This window comes from Apis laboriosa, unplaced genomic scaffold, assembly GCF_014066325.1.
Source record: "Apis laboriosa isolate Shangri-la unplaced genomic scaffold, ASM1406632v1 scaffold112_cov148, whole genome shotgun sequence".
Taxonomy (NCBI): domain Eukaryota; kingdom Metazoa; phylum Arthropoda; class Insecta; order Hymenoptera; family Apidae; genus Apis; species Apis laboriosa.
In genome coordinates this window covers 3,078,974-3,099,405 of record NW_025220865.1, presented here as the reverse complement: position 1 = coordinate 3,099,405, position 20,432 = coordinate 3,078,974, and the positions used below count along the sequence as shown (strand labels likewise).

Here is a 20,432-nt window from a genome sequence, read left to right as displayed (position 1 = left end):
TATATATATATATATATATGCAATAGTATAGTATAATAGTTATGTATATAGTATATAGTATAATAGTTATTATACATATTGTGTATATATATATATATATATGCAATAGTATAGTATAATAGTTATGTACATATTGTGTATAATATATATATATGCAATAGCATAGTATAATAGTTTATGTACATATTGTATTGAATAGTGAATATATATATAAAACTATTTAGTACTTAAGTACAACAGAGAGCGCAACAATCGCTATAAAAGATAAATAGATAAACCACTCTATAAAATGAATATATCATGATTATATTTGTGATATGCAAAAAATGAATACATTCTGTTTAGCATTTGTAATTTATTAGTGCTGTCATTTATTATTTAAGTAATAAAGCATATTTCAAAAAAATTTCTTAATAATAAAATTATAATCAAACAATATGCCTGTTGATATACTTGGATATATTTATGCCGCTACAGTAGCGGCTGGTGGTATAATGGGTTATGTAAAAGCGCGTAAGTTTATATCTATATTATTAAATATTTATATATTATTAAATATTATTTTACTTTGTATATAAATATTAATATTATTAATATTTATAAAATTATTTATATACTTTTTAATTAATTTAAATTTTATGTATTTATTTCTTTATTTTACAATTTTTAATTTAGAGATAATTAAAAAATTTTTATAATAAGAAATAAAATTATTTCATTTTTTAAGAATCAATTCCTTCTTTGGGTGCTGGACTTATCTTTGGATCTGTTTTGGGCTATGGAGCTTATCAAACTTCTCAAGATCCTACAAATATTGGACTTTCTATAGCAGCAACTTCTGTTCTTGGTGGACTTATGGGTTATCGTTATTATAATAGTGGTAAATTAATGCCAGCTGGATTAATTGCTATATTCAGGTATTATTTTATTTTTATAATTATATTTTATATATATATTTTATATATAATATAATAAAATTAATTTAATAAAATTAATTTTTTTAGTTGTATAGCATTAATAAAAACAGTTGTCAGGTCTTTTTCTGCAGCCCATGTAAATGAAACATTAAACAAAGAAAGTAAGAATATATAATAAAATAAATAATATATAATAAAATATGTTTTTAATAAATTTTTTATTATTGATAATTTTATTAACTAAAATATTTTAAATATATAATTATAACATACATAACCTTTGTAATATAATAGGTTAATAGAAGAAATAATAAAATCTGTAAAAGGAGAAGAGGATAGAAAATATACTATGGATTCTAATGATTAAAACAATTAGTTAATGTTATAAACCTATATTTCAAATTTTAATTCTAATGTTTTTCCATAAATGGAAATTGTCTATCTATAAGAATATGATTTATATTTATGTTACAAAAACATATATAATGTTTGAATATATATTTCAATAAAGTTATTCCAAATGTTATTTTGTTATTTATAATTAAAAACTATTATTAAATAAATTATAATAATTACGGAAATTCATATCAATTTTAATATAATTTTATATTTTTTCTGAATGATTTTTTAATAATATTAAGGATTGAAAGTTATTTTTTAAATTTTCCTAATTTTATCCATATATTTGTTTGTATTTTAATAGTTTATTTGTATTTTTTAATTAAATTTCAAATCCAATGATATAAATATAAAAATTTCTTTCTAAAAAAAAAATATTTTTCAATTATATTAAAAAAAATTTTTTAATTTTTATAACTTTAATAATTCTAAAGTTTCAATAATTATAAAATTATTATAAAAAATTTTAGTGAAATTTCAATTATATATCTTGAATGTTTTAAGGTTTATCCGCAATATTTAAATCCTTGTAATAGTCGATTGTAATAATCGAAAGAAAAACTCGAAGTTCGAGTTATGAAATCGAATATGCTTCGCATTGGATGCTTTTACGAACCTTTCCGGGAGCTCTTGCTCGGTGGTGTGTCCGTGGGAAGAAGTTCTGCGGTTGCACCAGGTTTTTCCGAGATTTTTTACGAAATTAAATACGAATTACGAGTTAATCGACAGGCGTATTAATGTTCTCTCGTAACTCTTAAGCAGTTACGATTGAACAAACGAATGTTCTTTTTCGATATTTTTAACGGGGAATCGGTCGCGAGAGAATCCGACAGGCACTGGTCACAACACGAACGAAGCTTCAATTTTCATCGATCGATTTGACTGATTTTTGAGATCCAGTCACCGAAAACTTCCATCATTCCGTCAAAAACCGAGTGCCGACCCGCAGGGTGGCGATCATTTGATAAGGTATGTATACTAATGCATATTTGACATCGTCTTTCCGAGTACTTACATCTTGCATGCTGTCACGTGAAAATTTTAGTTATCGATGAGTCACAACGTGGTCTTTGTAAAGATTGTACAAGCTTTTTGTCATGCAATATGTTTAATAACAGATTAAATATTATTATACTGATAGATGATGATTTTTTTAAATTATTCTCGTAGAATATTTCCTTATTATGCACAATTGTTTCGTCAATTTTCCGTTGTAATTTTTTTATTATTTATTATCTTATATTTCATTTATCCTTTTCTCTTTTCTGAAATTAACTGACTTGAATCCAAATTATTTATTTAATATAATAAATATTACCATACAATAATAAAACTTATTTTGCAAACATTGTATTATCTTGTTACTTGCTAACATTATGTTTGCGGAGCAGTTTGTATTTCGATGCTATGTTATTTTAAAGTTACTACTACCTAAGTCGGCCTGATATTTCCTGCATAAGCTAGTAAAATTATACTGAAATGTAACAATTTTATTTAAAAATTTCACTTTATCAATCAAGAGAATTTTTTATTCAACAGTGATATTGTAAGTATTATTGGATTAATATTTTTTTTTAAATTGAATTTTTTGTTTTTATAATAATAATATTATAATAATAATACATAATAATACATAATAAATAATATAGTATTTTTATTTCAAATACAATAGACAATATATTATATTTTTTAATACATATTTTTTAAATGAAATATATTAAATTGTTTTGATTTTCTGTAATTGATTATTTTAAAAACTGAATGTTATTAAATATCTTATTGAAATTAATTATTTTATAATTTTTAATATAATTAGTATTTAACATATATTTAACATCGTCAAGTTATATTTTTTAAAATTTATATAAATTGTAAACAAATTTTGTTATATAAAATTTATATTTTGTTTTATATCATATTTTAATAAAAAAAAAATTTTCTCAATTAGAAGTACTAATAATGATATAGTATAATGATATAGCACGCACCTATTTTAACTATGAATATATTACAAAAATTTTATCAATTAAATGTCAACTGATTGTAATGAATGATTGTAATCTATAATTTTCAACAGCAAAGCACATAGATTAAATATAATATTTCCATGCCCCCCAATGAAGACTTGATCTCTAAATGGCTTGTATATTACCCCTCCATATTCAATTGGAATTGTGTAAACCATGTATTCCTTGGCCGTCAGATAAGCTTTGTTCCATGAAGTAGAGTTAGTACCACGCAAAGGCTGCCTGATAGTACTTATCTTTCTCGTATAAATAGTGGTTCAAATAGTTAGTTCAGGTTCAGTATTTTCTTGTGCTCTTGATTGTTTATAGTACTTGTTACATTGACCACATTTTGAGTTATCACAGGAAAAAAAGCATAATAGTTTTATTTTTTATTATTGTTTCTTTTAAATTATTACAGAAATAGTCATTTTATAAAGATATAAAAGTTTTCCAAATTTAAATTCTATAATTTTATTGTTATAAAGTTTTATAAAAGCTACGAGAATTACTTTTAAAAGTCAGGTAAGTGTATCTTTTTTTTTAAAAAAAAAGTTATATTTATTTATTGAGATAATTATATCATTTTAAATTAATAAACTTACTGGTTCAAAAAATGTTATATTTAAGAGTTTTATAAAAAATTTATTCAAATAAGATTTAACATATTATTTAAAAATTTATAAAAGTTAATATAGAATTTATAAAAATATTTTATTTTAATATAATCAGCTTTAATTTCATATCTTCGAAGTCTGGTAAAAAATTCATTTAATTAATACTGATAAAATTTGATAAGATAATTTTGGGAGTGCAAGAAAATATGACATGTGCTATTATATGTATTGATAGGTACAGATTTAATTATATGTATATATTTATATGTTTGCATATTGTATATTATTTCTCCAAGAGTATAAATATAGTATTTATATTTAGTGTGTTTTAGTACATTTACTACATTTTTATTTATATTACTTTATTTTTATTTATATTACTTTCAAAATTTATATCATAGACAAATCTATATAAATAATAAATTACAAAAATATAATTTTTTATGTTATATGAAATGAATTAATAAAGCATTTTTTTGAAATTTAGCTTTAATCCAAAAAATTTCATAAAAATTATATTTAGTCATTAATGAATTGATTTAGAAATTTTTTTAAAAGAAAAAACTATTGTAATATTATTATAATTATTATTATAACATTATTATATTATAACATTATTGTTATTATATTTTAATAATATTTTAATAATTAATTGATTGATTAATTTTTATAATATATGCACATTTATGTATAAGAATTTTTTTAATGTATCAAAAAATAATCAGAAATATTTTTTAAATTTATATACTTATAATTGTTTTATTTTGTTTAAAATAGTATAAAAGGATATAGTATAAAAATACTAATATATAATATAATATATTAATATATTATATAATTAATATAATTATATAATATATTATAATATATAATTTATTACAGGGTTCTATCTGCAATAGACTGGTAGGCCAGTCTATTGGTGGGTGCGTAGATAACTGCGGCAACTGGAAGTTGGCCCTGAACGCAGAGCCCCCGTGGCTTTGCTAGCACCCCCATAGTGATTTTGTCTTAACCCGCCTCCTCACGACTCACCCAATTCTCATTGACAGCTGCCTCGTATGTATTGTCATATATTATGAATAAATAATAAAATATTTTATAATGTAATATGTTTTTTAATTTTAGTTTGCTGCCTAGCGCCTACAGAGTATCTTTCAAAAACTTAAAAACAATAAAATAAATAATATGAAGGTAACAAATCTGGACGAACGTATTCATGTCTTGGACAGTGCGTCAAATGTTACGACCGTCATCAAAGATATTGCATTGAGTGGATTGCAAGAAGAAGCATTTTATGTGCTTGATATTGGAGATGTCGTACGTAAACATCAAATATGGAAGGAAAAAATGCCTCGCGTCAGCCCTTATTATGGTAAGATATCTATTAAATATTATATGTTTCATTTTCTACTATAAATTTCAATTAATTATAGAAATTAATTAATTTCATTATAAAATTTCAGCTGTAAAATGTAATGATAATTTAATTGTAATTGAAGTACTGGCTGCTCTTGGTATTGGTTTTGATTGTGCATCCAAAGTAAGTAATCTAATATTTTGTCATTGGTATTATTGATAATAGATATATCAAATAAATTAGTCTAACTTATATTTCTATTCATTGTTATTTATAGTCTGAGATTAACAAAGTATTAAGTGTTGGAGTAGATCCGTCAAGAATTATCTTCGCTAATCCAGCTAAACCGGCATCACATATTCGTCATTCTGCTGCTGTTGGTGTCGATGTTATGACGGCAGATAATGAAAGCGAGTTACATAAGATTAAAAAACTTCACCCAACTGCTAAGGTAATAGGAAATATTTCATTTTTCATTATATCTTTTTGTATAATTATAAATTTAATTCAATTATAATTAAGTTATAAATTTAATTTAATTTTTATTTTATTTTAGGTTGTTATTAGAATTCGTTGTGATGCTGAAGTTGCTCAGTGTCAATTAGGTATGAAATTTGGTTGTGATCCTATATTCGAAGCACCCAATCTTTTGCGCCTTTCACGTGTATTAGGACTCAATATCATTGGTATTAGTTTTCATGTTGGATCTGGCTGTCAAGATCCACCAGTATTTTATCGAGCTATACGCCATTCTAAAATATTATTTGATTTAGCAATAGATCTTGGTTTTAAACCATATTTGTTAGATATTGGAGGTGGTTATCCTGGAAATAAAGGTTCTAGTATTGATAAAATTGCTGATGTTGTTAATGAAGCACTTGATGAATATTTTAATAGTAAGTAATATTTGTTTATTTTATTATAATATTTTATACTTTATAATATAAATTTATTATTTTTATTTATAATAACAATTTTTAGCTGATGCTGTTCATGTAATTGCTGAACCTGGCCGTTTTTATGTTGCCTCGGCATTTACACTTGCAACCAGCATTCATAGTAAACGTTCAGTACGTGGTGATGAAAATTCACCAAATACAATTACGCACAATATGTATTATATTAATGATGGTGTTTATGGCTCTTTCAATTGTTTACTTTATGATCATCAACATGTAATTCCAATACCTCTAAAGGTAATCATTATTAAAAATTATGCTACTTAAAAATATTACTTTATAAATTATTAAGTATTAAATTATTCGAACATTATTCATTATTCTATTTAACATTAAATATTTCAATATTAATAATTAAGATTGTGGAAAGATGAATTGTTGTCAATAATAAACATTTTAACATTTTAACAGAAAGGTTGTGGAAAGATGATTCCCTCAAGTATTTGGGGACCAACCTGTGATGGTTTGGATCAAGTTGTTGAAAATGTTCTATTACACGAAATGGATCTTGGTGATTGGATAATTTTTGAAAACATGGGAGCATATACATTACCAGTTGCTTCCCCATTCAATGGATTCCCTGTACCAAAAGTTCATATTGTAGCTGATGAAAATATTTGGTAAGAAATTATATAATATTTTATTATATTTACTTTATTATATTTTACTTTATATACTTTCTAATACTGCAATTATACTGTTCAAATATTAAATATAAAGCTTTTGGTTATTATATTTTGTAGGCATTTATTAAAAGATGCTTTGCCTTTGACTGAAGAACATTTTGTTATTGGCAATACTCCAGCTAATTTACGACTTGGTTTGGATATCGGTGGAACTGATACCAATGCATGGCATAATTCAAATATTGAATTGACATCAACTCAAATTTTAGCTGATGTTACTAATCCACCATCATCATACTTTTACGATTATCTTGAAGTTGATCTTTAATGCATATATATTATAATAACAACTTGTTGAAACAATTATTCGACATTTCTAATGAGAAACCACATTTTCATTTCTCATATAGAATCTTATGGCATAACTTGAGAAATAACTATTTTTTTTAAGTTTTTGTGTTGAGATTACGTATTTTATAATATTTATCTTGATTAGTTTAAAAACCATAAAACGTAATATATACGCTTTTATCCCATTTAAAACTGGCAACATTACTAATATTTGATGCTATAATTGAAAAATTTTTTTTTTTTTCATGAAAAAATTAAGAACGTGCAAATTATTTAAATTGCAAGATGATATATGAAATTAAAAAATTAAAAAATATCATAAAAATATCAAATATAAATTAAATTATAAATTAAATTAAATTATATTTTCAAATTATTGTTGAAAAATATCTATAGTACCATATTGTATGACAAGTTAAGATATTTGTATATACTTTTAGAACTATATATTGACTTTTGTGATCATTAAAGAAATGTTTATTAATTTTTGATATGGATAATTTGCACATTTAATATAGACGAAAGTTTGTCATTTTTATATAAATTATATGAGTTAGTAGAAGATTTATCTAGTAAAAATGCTATTAATTTTCATAACTATCTTTATGAACAATTTCATATTTATGGTTTTATGTGGTTCTTTAATTTTAAACACAAATATTATTTACATAATTTACATGAGATATTTAAAAAAAACAAAAGTAGTGATTTTGTGTAAGAACTTAAAAAAAAAAAATGTTAAGACATTTACATATATATGTAATTTATATATATATATAATTACATCATTATATATTATATAATTTATATATATATGTATTTAAATAGTTTATATATATATATATAGAATATGTATTTAAATAGTTTATATATATATATATAAACTATTTAAATTATCATTGTTATTTAACATGATTAACAAAAAGAAAATATAAAAAAAGAAAAAAAGTGAGGGAAATGTAACTAATAGCATTGAAGGTGACGTATGTGTCCAACATATGTATAATAATGATATAAGCACAAATATTTTATTCTCTTGATTTCATTTATTTCAAACGTGAAATTAATAAACTCTGTAGGATTGCTAGGATTTTTAGGCATTGAGGCAGCTGTCACAGGAAGAAAAGATAATTAGTTTCTTAATTAATTATTACTCCTATTGTATTATATATGTCAACTATTATTATTGTTAATTAATTATTATTAACAAATGAATACATGTAATAAAATATATAAAATCAAATTAAAGAACTTTTAATTCTTATTCCACCTTTGTTTCTTTATATCTTTGCAGAGATTTATATACCACTTAAGTTCAATTGATTAATAATTTATAAGCATATATCATATAAAATGTAGTTAAAAGATAAACATATCTAGCATCTTAAGTAAATCTAATATAACTATATTACATACAACTCTAATATAACAAAGAACTGATTTAGAATTATCATGGAATTTATTGAAATTAGAAATCTTAAATACTCTTAGTATACATTATTGATGAATATATCAACTAGAAATAAAACTTGTGCATCAAATAAGTTCATCAAAAAAAAAAAAATATTGGTATGCGTAGTTTTCTTATTTACACACTTGTAAATTATCTCTGTTATCATTAACTTTATTATTATTATTTATATATTTTATATTTATTATTATTGCATAATTATTATTGTTATATTATTATAAAATATATATTTAATAGTATTTAATCTTTTATTCATTAGTTTAAATAAGTTAAATATTTTTCTTCAATAAAGTTATAATTAACTATTAGTTATTAATTCTATATTAATTTGTCAATTCTTATATATCTTATTTTTAATTCAATTCAACAAAAATAAGTATTTCTTAAATAATATATATATATATATATATATATATATATATATATTATAAATATAAACAATTGGAAATTTTTAAATTTATATGACTATATATGTAATAAATATATATTATGATATTTTTTGTGATAATTATATTGTATATTATTATATTGAGTAAAAATTCTATTATCACAAAAATTCAAGAATTGATAATATATTCATGTATTTCTCTAATTCAAGAACCAATGCTGATTGTCACAGATTCATTATATTTAATAATAGAATAATGATAAAAAAGATTTCTTTTCTTTTCCTTTTTGATTTCGCATTAAGATTAGATCGCATTATTCCTTGTAAGTAACTCGTATCTGTGATTATAAATAAAAATTACAAGTATATACTTTTTTATTTTTATAAGAATAAGCGATCAATAAATAGGAGAAATCTAAAATTAATATCAAAAGATCAAGTGGATTGATCAAGATAATTAATCAAAAAAAAAGATCTATATATTCTCTTGAAATGATTATTGATAAAGTTTGAAGGTAATACTATCGAATAGAAGAATAATTCGATTATCGCATCATGAATTATCGCATTTAAGTAAATATCTCGATGTATATTAGATGAATCGAATCGAAGATCTGAATTGGTCAAGGTTTTTGGACAGAGTTCACATGGACATCAAGTAATAATTTTCGCTGCGCATTGTGAAAGGTATACTGTTGTTTTGTTTGCAATGTACTGTCTAACCGGATGGTTGCGTAACAATTGCTAATCTTTTCATATCTTATACGCTTTTCCGATACTTCTACTTATGTTTCGATCTCTCATAGAAACATCATTCGATGTCAATAATGATTATTCTTTTAATTAAATGATCAACATTTGGTAAAGTAGATAAATTATTTAATATAAATTTTTTTTTTTGGAAAATTTAAATATTTCCAATTAATAAATTATATTTAATCATATTTAATAAAATATATCTTAAAAAAGATTTATTTATCGATATATTTCGATATTTTGATACCAAATTAAAAAATATATATAATTGATTTTGTTTTATTATGCAATTTTATATGAAAATTAGTCGAACTAATTGGAATCATTAATTTTATTAATTTCAACTGACTTATCATCTATCCCAATTCTTTATTCATTTTACGTTTTTAGATGCTGCTACCTGTGAAAGATAAGATCTTTATATAAAATAAGAATCGATTACAGAATATCAATCGTCAGATATTCTCTATATTCTATAACATCGAAATTGATGGCATTTTGATTGCAGATCGAAATCAATATTTTTATAATAATTGAAGAAAAAAATGATAAAGAAAAAAGTTGATCAAAGTTGAATCATCAAACTAGATATTGGAGAATTATAAGATTTCAGTTTTTTACAGTCTTACAAAATTATTATGAAATTTTTTATGAATTCATTAATTTTTGATTTTGTAAGATTTTCAAAAATGTTTAAATTGAAAAAAGGAGTATAACGGTAATAACAAAAAATGATTACTTTATATTGATTCTTAAATAGATACTTTGTAAAAAATATTGTCACAGACGAGTATTATCAATATGACGAAATAATTTTTCATAAGCATCTAAAATAGAATTTTTTTAATTTAATTGAAATATACTAGATGATATGATGTTCACCAAATTTTTAAATAAAAAATAGGAAAAAAAAATACCTATAATAATATTGTAAGTATTTGTATTTATAAAATATAAATGAAAAGATGAAATATGTAAACATTTATGTTATAGAAATTAAAAATTTATGAAAAAGAACGATTTTTTTCATAAATTTTTTAATATGTCAGAATTTTTCCTGTTAAACTCATTAAATAAATTTCATATATTGTTAATACATGTAAACTTTTAGTTTAGTTTAGTTTTTTATATTATTTAATTATTTTTTTTACATAAATATTTTTAAACAATACGTTATTAAAAATTAATAAAATTAAAATACTTTTAATTTTCTACAATCCATTATAATTAACGTCACACGATATATTACATAAAAGTTACTTTTAGTAACAGCTAATAGAAGATACACATGACACAAACCACGCGTACAGAATGTTGGTCTCGGTGCGTGGATAATCAAAGAGCGCAGGAACAATATCAAGATCAATTACGTAAAAGGAACAGAAAGAAGAAGAAGCTACGAGATTTCTTTTTATTTCATATGTATAAATACCGTTAGCTGTGTATCGTGAATGACCCACACTTTCACTTTTGTAATTAACGCAGGTATACCCGCACCTCATGTTTACCCACCAACCGCCTGGAAACAATATGCGGATTTCCCTATGGAATCAGTCCCGTTCACGGACAAATAATTACTATTTTTGCGTGCAGTTTCAACGAATGGACGACAACAGCCTTTAACTATCGACTTGGTGACTTCTTCATCGTGGACGTGGATGTCAAGTCGTGATATCCGCACCGTGCTGTTGTTCCGGTGTGCAGCTGGTGTAATCGCGGTTTCAAATCCTCATCCGATGTCTGGCATAACATATAATAACAGCTATGATACAAGTACGTTCTATAGACGATTTCACTTTTAGCCAAGAGGCTGTATCCTCGTCTCACCTCTAACGAGACAGAGGTTGACTGTCAAGCACGCGCTCTACGCGAGCCTTCTTTTCCTCTCTTTCCTTTTCCCAATGTTGGTATCTCATATTCGAAGACAGTACGACGACGATATGAACGATAATAATGCCGGTTTACATTGGACTGGACCACCATGTTTTACCGTCGAATGTAACGTATCCTTTAAGAATACTCGTGTATATGCGAATACACACACACTAATATAAATGTACATAATGTGACTGGCGTCGAGTTACATGCTCTCAGCCACGATATATAGGTTCACCGAGTTAAAACAGAAATTAGGAGCGAACCGTGTCCCCTTTCTCTTGCCAAGCCAAGCGTGGTATAAAATACTTTCCCTCTCACGAGTTGAGTCAACGGCAAAGCGAAAGAGCGAGCAGGAAGGAAAAGGCAGGGGCAGCCAGGCAGCTGTGGCTCGCGAACGGAAAACCGGAAAACGATCGCTTCTAATCAAGAGCCTCGAGCGTTTCCCTTCTACTTTGTTCTTTGTCTCTCGCTTTGACAACGAATCGTTTTTTTTTTTTTCTTTATTTATTCTCTCTTCTTAGTAACTTTTCGTTTACAGATCATTAGCTAGTTTTCTAGTTCTGGGTCGTGGAATAGGCGGTACATTCGTCAAGAGTGAATCTTGGTCTAGAGATTCGATTCGGACAAGTCACGCGAAGTGTAAACATGCTTCCGCCGGCCAAGTGGAGTGCAATCTTATTCATGCAATCGTTTCCTTTTGGAGAACAAGAGGCAATCTAGTCTGTCCGATTCTCATACGGGAGAATCTGCTTGGAAATGTAACGTGGGAATGAAATGTGATTTGGTAATTATAGTTTAACGAATTTTATAAATATTTGAAGCTTAAAAACAACTACATTTTTATTTTTATTTTTAAGAGGAAAATATTTGGGAAACACGAGTCAATATTGAGGATTATTGTTGTGTAAATATGAGAAAATATTGAGGATTATTGTTATATAAATATTGCCAATCCATCGATTAAAAACTATTATAATATATTATATATAAACTATTATAATATATTATATTATAATATATTATACTATTATAATAATACATTCATGAATCACCTTCGCCAACAAAATCAATTTATTCTACGAATTTTTAAACATTATTCACAATTTTCAAAAATGCAGCTTTCGACTCAGCAATCGAATGCTAATTTATCTAGAAATTTTTACACGCGACGATGTTAGCGTTTTGAATGGATCATCGAAAAGAAAATTCGTGGACGAATCTTCGTTCTCTGGTCTGCCAATCAGTTTATATTAAATTTACGTAACACCATGAATATTAAAACCGACAAACATTCGTTCTTGCGAAGAAACATCTTCGATCATGAACCATAAATCACCGTTGGAACAACTCAAAGTAGATATAAATGTTCACTATCCTCGATCATCTTGCATATATTCAGGTACTTTCTCCATGTATACGTACAATTTTTTTCTTTTTTTTTTTAATTAATCCCAACATAATTCAATCAATCGTAGAAAATTAATCGGCAAAAAAAAAGAATTCCATCCAACGAATTGTGTCGGTTAGGAAGAGGAAATATATTTGCAACTTGTAAAGCAACCCGGCGTCAATAGAGTCAATAGAGGCGTCAAGCTGATAGAGCATGGTTGTTAAGAGTACCGCCGATCTCCATTAATATTGATATCATCGAAAGGAGATATGCTCAGAGGACAGCCCTTCTCGACGACTTTCCCGATTTTGAAAAGAGACAGGTGACGTACCGAATCGAAGCGAGGAGAGCAACCTTCTCCTCTGGTCTCGACACATTCGTGCACACCGAATAACCGTGCGCTAACAATCACAATCGCCACCAGTGGCGAGTAGTCCCCAGTCCCTGGGTCGTTTCCCCACCTTCCACTTTTGCTACCAACGTCGACGGGTATCGTCTACCGCAGTTAGACCGAGTCCGCTCGCGCATTCGCATTAATTTCCAATCCGCGGTGTGCGCGCTCTCTCTGGCCGGCCTTTCCTCTCCGTTTCGATCGTCGGTCCTCGAAACGGTCTTTCGAGAAGCGGGATCTCTCGGGTCTTGGCGATTTCCGACCACGCGACCGTTATCCGTTACCCGTATTCTAACGGGGCGAATTAACGAAAAACGGTGTCGTCGACGGAAAGAGATGCCCGTGGATTCGAGCACCGCGAAAAAATCCCGTACAAAAGGAGAAGGAAACGTCTGACAACCGTAACTCTTAATTCTTCCGAAATTTTTTTTTCGTCGACTATTCTCTTTCGTTCTATTTTTTCAATTCAATTCTAATAGTAAAAGATCTTCCTCTTGTGAAAGAAAGAGTCGAAGGAGAACAAGGAAGAAAAACAGATTGATCGTGTCAAAGGATATTTTTATATCGCGTAAGGACACTATTCGCGGAGATCGAGAATATATCGGTGGTATTGGATCGACAGCGAAAGTGCACGTCTTCCGTACGTGCATGGGGTACAGTGCACTTGTGCCAGATACCAACCACGAGACCATTACTTTCCGCGGGAAAAAACGCTGAAAAACCGAAGAAAAAGAATCATGTGATTTGTCGAGTTATAATATTATTTTTGTCACTTAGTTTGATGTTTTATTTTAATGAGATTGTGTGCGTATGTGTTAGATGGATAACTGTTTGGTAGATAGAGATACGAACAAATTCGATCTTTTTGTCCTTGTCTATAGAAATCGATTTCGTGTTTCCAGTTTCAAGATACCGGTCGATGAAAACGGTTAATAAAAAACTTGGAAGATAAACGCTTTATTGCCTTATAGAATTCGCGGGATATATTTTAACATCAGGAAGAGGCTATTTCATAGTCGTCGCTAAACATTATTCGAAATGACGATAAAACGAGACAGGTTTTGGTCTTGTTATAGTGAATTTGTCTTATTTTAGTTTTTTCTATAGGTTTTCTTGTGGATTAAATGAATAATTATAATAGTATAATGTTAAATTAAGTTATTATCATTAATTTTATTATTCGAAGTAATTTTATTATTTTAAGATATGTAAAAAATTTAATTATTTGGTAATTTTTTTTTTAAATGATATTCACAATGATTTAATTAATACTAACCTCAACAATTAGTCTCACTTGTAATATGAAAATTATTTATTGTAGTTTATAAAAACGCAAAGAATTGAAAATATATTATTTTTAACAGTACGAATTATATAAACAAAATATTTATTTTTCATAAAATTATCGAATGAAAAAGCTATTGATAATCCATTTAACGAACAATTCATATTTCTATATAATATAACAATATTTAAATATTATAAATTAACAAATTCACCGACACTGTCCTGTTTGAATATTAATGCGAATAACTGTAAAACAAAAAATCTCAACTCTCTTATACCACGACTTAATACCAATAAGCCTCGATCGATTTTCACTTTATAACCTCTTTCATTTCAATCGTCCGCGTTTTGTTTACCGACGAGTTCTCGAACACTCGTAAAATCGACAGCTACCTGTGCGGCATAACGAGCTATAAGAGGGCAGTCAGCTGCGAATCTTCACGCGTGACGCATGTTTCTTTCGGTTTTTCAGTATACGACTTTTATTTTTGTTTTATGTCGCATACATAATCGGATAAACAAATTTTTAAGACAAAAAATTATTGACAAAATTATTGACATTTTTAAGACAAAAAATATATATTATTAAATTTGAACCAAGAAATGTATTTTTGTTTAAGCTTTCATTATTCTTTAAAAATTAATCTGTTTTTCTATTTTCATTCGTGAACATAAATAAATACTAAGAGAGAGGAACGTCGAAGAAGCCAGCAGTGTGTTGATGTGCAGTGATCACGAAATTGGTGCGCAACAGAATCACTCTGAAAGTAAAGTCTTTTGAAGAAGCGGATCGAAACAAGGTTTAAATATAAAATTTGATCTTAACGGCATCAATACGTGAGTTGAATCGGTGAAACGCTTCGTTCTTTCCTCGTTGTGATGACACTGAGGATCTCGACAATGGAAACATGAGGACTCTAGAAGATCGTGCATTCGATCGACGCAGCTCCAATCCTGTCGACCATAAATGACGTAAGTTTTGAATGAATTTTTTTTTGATTTTTCGACAAAATACTTTGACAGATTACTGCACAGAATATTGTAGTCATTCGTGAATTTTCATATTTATTTTATGTTTGTTTAATTCTGATACAAACAGAAGAAGTTTATGAAATTTATAAAAGAATGAAAGAATGAAAGAATAATATAAGATAAATTTGGATTTTATTTAATTAAAATATTTTTGAATGTTATTATTGAATGTTATAAATGTTATAACTACATATTAATTTAAATTTAAGATTCAAAATTAATAATGTTTATTATCGATTAAATCATATTGTATTTTAATATCTATGATTATACAGATTTTTCTATTAAAATTTAACTTTTTTCTCAAATTAAACATTTTTCTACCATTTTTTTTTCAAAGTAGTCTTTTTTTCAAATATTATTACTATATATTACTACATCGAATGAATGAATTTTGAACTTGAATTGAATTCATAATACTCGAATATTTTCAACAGATCATCAAAAAATCTCTAATAATAGTTATTTTATCAAGGCAAAAAATATGATATGATATAATAATATAATACAAACGAAAGCAATTTAATTAATTTTTTTCTGACCTTGTGCACGTAAATTTTTAGCTCATAGTAGATTATATATCAAATCATGATAATATTTATGCATATTCAAAACGAAATAAGATATACTATAATGAAGCATCAGTGAAAAAAATCTGTTAGAATTATTAATTTTTGAACAAACGCAAAGTTCGATCATATACAATATTATTAATTATAATTTTAATTCGAACGTTTTATTTCATTTTTGTTTCGTAAAAACTGCTACGAACTATTAAAATAAAATTATTGAAGTAATAACACACAAATGTAAGAATTAAGTTTTAGTACATTTTTTCAATTTTCATTAAAAGACTTACGAGTAACAAAATCTTGGAAACTATCGATAGAATCAAAATTCTGTAATAAAAGTTTGATATAATTTACTATGGCATTTATAACTTCTTTTATGTTCAGTTTTCAATTATTGACTCATTCTAGTAGACTATTATTCTTTTCAGTTCATTATTAGTTCCTTCAATTTACATTTTATTTAGTTTAGTTTATCTATTTTTATCTTTTTTTTTACATTATAAATATAATTATAATTACATTATAAATATAAACATTCAATTTATTTTTGTAATTTATGAAATACATCCAAACTATTAGTTTGTTCAGAATCATACTGCATTAAAAAAACGAGTTTTCAATTTAACGAATAAATAATTAAAGAAGACAAAAAGTTAATATCAATGGTAAATGTCTTCATAGATATTAAATGATTATTCATTTACGAATTTTATTGAAATCCTAAACAAGTAATGAATGAATTTTTGTCTCAATTGCATTTTGTCCTAATTGTTAAGCTAACCATTATAGTGAAACTGAAACATGATTACATATTTCTAATTTGTAATATATGCTATTTCTCATTTACATATTTATGTCAATAATTATAAAAGTGATTTTAAAATTGAGATTTGAAAAGATTTTATTATTTATATTTATGTCGTATTGTATAATTACGAAAACTTTTTTGAGAAATAAAAAAATTAAAATATATTTGCTTTTATATATATATATATGTAAATATAAAAATTGAATAACTTAACCTATTATCTAATGCTGTAATTAATACTATGATTTCTTATACGAGCATATAGAATTTCTATTGCGCATGCGTAATCTAGTTATCTTTTAAAGTTAATTCGGAATGTTACGCTTTTCGTTTCAGTCTTTTTTTTTTATATAAATTTTTACAAAAAAAGTAAAAAATAAAAAATGTAACAATTTAGTTGTTTTGTTTCATTTATTGCTTAAAAAAGTAATACATGAGATGAATATAAAGAAAAGATATGTAATGAGAAAGTGAGAATGACGATAGTTTTAGGTTAAGTATGAAATAATTATGTAAAAATATATGAATAAATATAAGAAAAATGAAATCGCAGTTTTTCCTGATCTAGATGATGCTATTGTTGAGATTCTAAACTTAGTCAATAAATTTTTTCGTACAAATATGCTGACTTTTGATTTATATTTGATTTATATTTGATTCGGTTTTTAACAACAAAATTTCGTGCTACTTTTTTTTCAATGAAGTTCTTCATTCGCGGCCCAGTTTCTTTTCATTTCTTTTTCTTAATTATACACTTCGTTTTCAACGAATTAAATATGCTAGAAATTCAGTTATTGTTTTTAGTATTAACGAGAATGTTTATTAAACCGTCTGATTTGAATGAAATATTATGTTTTTTGAAAACGCAATTTATGCACGTCTTGATTTTATATCATGAGCACGAAATTTGCGATTAAATCTTTTTTTCATTATTTTTTTTTTATTATTTAGGATAAATAAATATCAATTCTTTCAAAATCTTCTATATTATTTTTTATATTATAAAATAGTTTTATCAAAATTTCTTGAATCAATAGTTTTATTAAAAAATTTGATTTTAAATTTTAAATTTAACTTTCATTGCTTACGTTATATTAATATTAGAATTTAGATTTCATTTTAACGAAGAATCAGGTATTTAAAAATTTTATTTAAAATGTAATATTTTTTATTTAAAATGCAAAATATGAAATTTCATTTCTATTTAAGGAAATAGCGAAATTCAAATTCATCTTTTTTAAAAGATCAAGATTCTAACCTAAAATATAAACAGTTGCTTTTTTAACTTTTTAAAAAGAATAATATATTGTCAAGAGTAATGGTCTTGTCCATATATCATTAGCATATTTTTTTTTTTTTGAACATAATGCGGGCCTAACTTCAGTTTATACAAATAATTCTTCCTTGTTAGAAAATCGTAATGATCACTGTCATCAAATACAACTTGCATGTAACTTAAAACTCGATTCTAAGAACACGATTCATTTTTGCTGAAACAAGGTCTTATGTTAGATATATAATAAAATGATATTCTCAGATAAAACGATATTAAATTTTGCAATATTCACATAGAAAAATTTATGCAAGTGTTCCAATCAAATATTATATTTATTTTTTCAAAAAAATATTATTAGCGAAATTATTAATATTAATTATATATTAATATTAATTCTTCATTTTAAAAAATTAACATTAATTCAAAAGTTATATATAATTCAAAATAATATCTTAAAAACACATGTCTTATTTATTTTCGAAATAGTTATTAGTTTGATAAAATAAAGAGGTTAATGGTTTCCTTTTTACTAATATACATTTTTTTTTTACATTACATGGAAAAACGATTTAAACTATACTTGATAACACGATTCAGAACTATTCCTCACAATACAAGTCGCTGATTGAAAGTGAAAATTATTAACATCAAATTAAAAAAATGATAAAGCAATTCAGATTAAAAAATGTTTTTTTAAAACAATTTTCTACAGAAATTACGATTAAATAATACAAAGGAAGGAATACAAATTCAAAAAGTAGAAACTATTAATTTTTTTATAATTTTTTTTATAATATTCCTCAAATAAAAGATAATTCTTTATCTTTTTAACTTTACTCTAACCTTTCAAAATTTTATTATTATATCAAAAGAAGTAAAAATTCCATAAGAATTCTAACAAACAAAAGAAAGCAAAATCTAAACAATTCAAAAAAATTTATTTAATTACAATCCACGATTTATTAGCTACCAACAAAATAACAAGAAATAATAGTAAAAAATATTTTCCGCCCTAATGATAGTTCATATATTCTTGCTTTAATTGCTAAATGTCGACTTCGTGCATAAACCGCTGGTCCATTGACAACCAGCCACTTTCATTTCTCTATTCTCCGGCACAATCCTCATGCTAGTTACACTTTCCTTCGTGGTCGGTGAAACAGCTAGCGTGGATAGATCGAAACTCTCGTTTTCAATATCTCCGGCTGCCTCGTATGCACGCACCGTAACGGGCAAATCGTGGTCTGCGCGATTGTATAACGCGGACATGCGCGAGCTTATATGGTTCACCATGCTTTTGCATCTATTCGTAGAGGGCACTAAAGTAGTTCTAATTAAACGATCGTATCTATTTGTAAGAGGGCAACTTTTGTGCGTTTTCAACGTCATTATATAGTTTTAAACAATGTATTGAGTTTTGAACAATTATGTTGTCATTTAAGTAAGAGTAATATGTATATAATGGTATGTAGAGAAATTGATTGTAAGTAATGCATGCGTATCGAATGCATATTTATTATAATTTTTACGATACAAGATGGCGAAAAATAGTTCCGTTTATTCTTTCATAGATATAATGTAAAAAATGAAACTAAAAATACTGTGTCAGTTTAAAAAAATTTAAATGATTTTATTAGTTTATAAATAGATATAAATAAATGTTTTTTTTTAAAAAAGAAAAAATGAAAAATAAGTGAAAAAAATAAATTTATTTAATGAAGAAATAAAATTATTTAATTTATTTAATTTTTAATTATTAATTTCAAGAAATGAAAATTAAAAATGAAAAATAAGAAAGATAGATTTAAAAATTAAATTATTTTGATTTAGACATTTGATTTGAATTTAAAAAATAAATGGAATGAAGGTAGAAATACATAGATACATACATCAGAATTATTTTATATCTATGTTTCTCTTTAGACACAAAATTTAGAGGACTTAACGTAGA

General features: G+C 25.5%; 3 protein-coding genes across 11 annotated transcripts in view; all 3 read left to right on the top strand.

Annotated features, from left to right (window-relative positions):
• Positions 1–300: 300 nt before the first annotated feature.
• Positions 301–1,443, top strand: LOC122714410 (transmembrane protein 14C). Its single transcript, XM_043935729.1, has 4 exons — positions 301–513; positions 728–917; positions 1,005–1,078; positions 1,212–1,443. Exons 1-4 carry the CDS (start codon positions 438–440, stop codon positions 1,214–1,216), a joined length of 345 nt encoding a protein of 114 aa, XP_043791664.1. The 5' UTR covers positions 301–437; the 3' UTR covers positions 1,217–1,443.
• Positions 1,444–1,933: 490 nt separating this feature from the next.
• On the top strand, positions 1,934–7,858 carry LOC122714394 (ornithine decarboxylase 1-like). 2 transcript variants are annotated; one of them, XM_043935693.1, is made up of 9 exons: positions 1,934–2,285; positions 4,822–4,995; positions 5,065–5,311; positions 5,403–5,479; positions 5,574–5,747; positions 5,853–6,192; positions 6,278–6,492; positions 6,667–6,875; positions 6,999–7,858. In XM_043935693.1, the coding sequence occupies exons 3-9, from the start codon at positions 5,125–5,127 to the stop codon at positions 7,207–7,209; spliced, it is 1,413 nt and encodes a 470-aa protein (XP_043791628.1). In that variant the 5' UTR covers positions 1,934–2,285; positions 4,822–4,995; positions 5,065–5,124; the 3' UTR covers positions 7,210–7,858. The 2 variants fall into 2 exon arrangements, with proteins under 2 accessions (XP_043791628.1, XP_043791637.1); XM_043935702.1 differs by lacking the exon at positions 1,934–2,285 and adding an exon at positions 3,642–3,847.
• A 4,635-nt stretch (positions 7,859–12,493) lies between these two features.
• Positions 12,494–20,432, top strand: part of LOC122714342 (venom metalloproteinase 3) — a 66,543-nt gene continuing 58,604 nt past the window's right edge. For 4 of the 8 annotated variants that reach the window (XM_043935673.1, XM_043935607.1, XM_043935666.1 and 1 more), the window contains exons 1-2: positions 13,639–13,907; positions 15,481–15,765. The gene's annotated coding sequence lies outside the window, so the exon portion shown is untranslated. Of the gene's footprint in view, positions 12,510–13,638; positions 13,908–13,985; positions 14,075–14,130; positions 14,147–15,480; positions 15,766–20,432 lie in introns of those variants that run through there. The other 4 variants (XM_043935615.1, XM_043935633.1, XM_043935642.1 and 1 more) reach the window with 4 other exon arrangements.

What these genes read in the sequence shown, in the direction of transcription:
- LOC122714394 (XM_043935693.1), top strand. Translation starts at nt 5,125, where the DNA reads ATGAAGGTAACAAATCTGGACGAACGTATTCATGTCTTGGACAGTGCG. An exon ending in GTTTTGATTGTGCATCCAAA is followed by an intron (nt 5,480 to 5,573) that starts GTAAGTAATCTA and finishes TGTTATTTATAG; the next exon opens with TCTGAGATTAACAAAGTATT. An exon ending in ACTTGATGAATATTTTAATA is followed by an intron (nt 6,193 to 6,277) that starts GTAAGTAATATT and finishes AACAATTTTTAG; the next exon opens with CTGATGCTGTTCATGTAATT.
- LOC122714410 (XM_043935729.1), top strand. Translation starts at nt 438, where the DNA reads ATGCCTGTTGATATACTTGGATATATTTATGCCGCTACAGTAGCGGCT. An exon ending in AATGGGTTATGTAAAAGCGC is followed by an intron (nt 514 to 727) that starts GTAAGTTTATAT and finishes TCATTTTTTAAG; the next exon opens with AATCAATTCCTTCTTTGGGT. An exon ending in GGATTAATTGCTATATTCAG is followed by an intron (nt 918 to 1,004) that starts GTATTATTTTAT and finishes TAATTTTTTTAG; the next exon opens with TTGTATAGCATTAATAAAAA.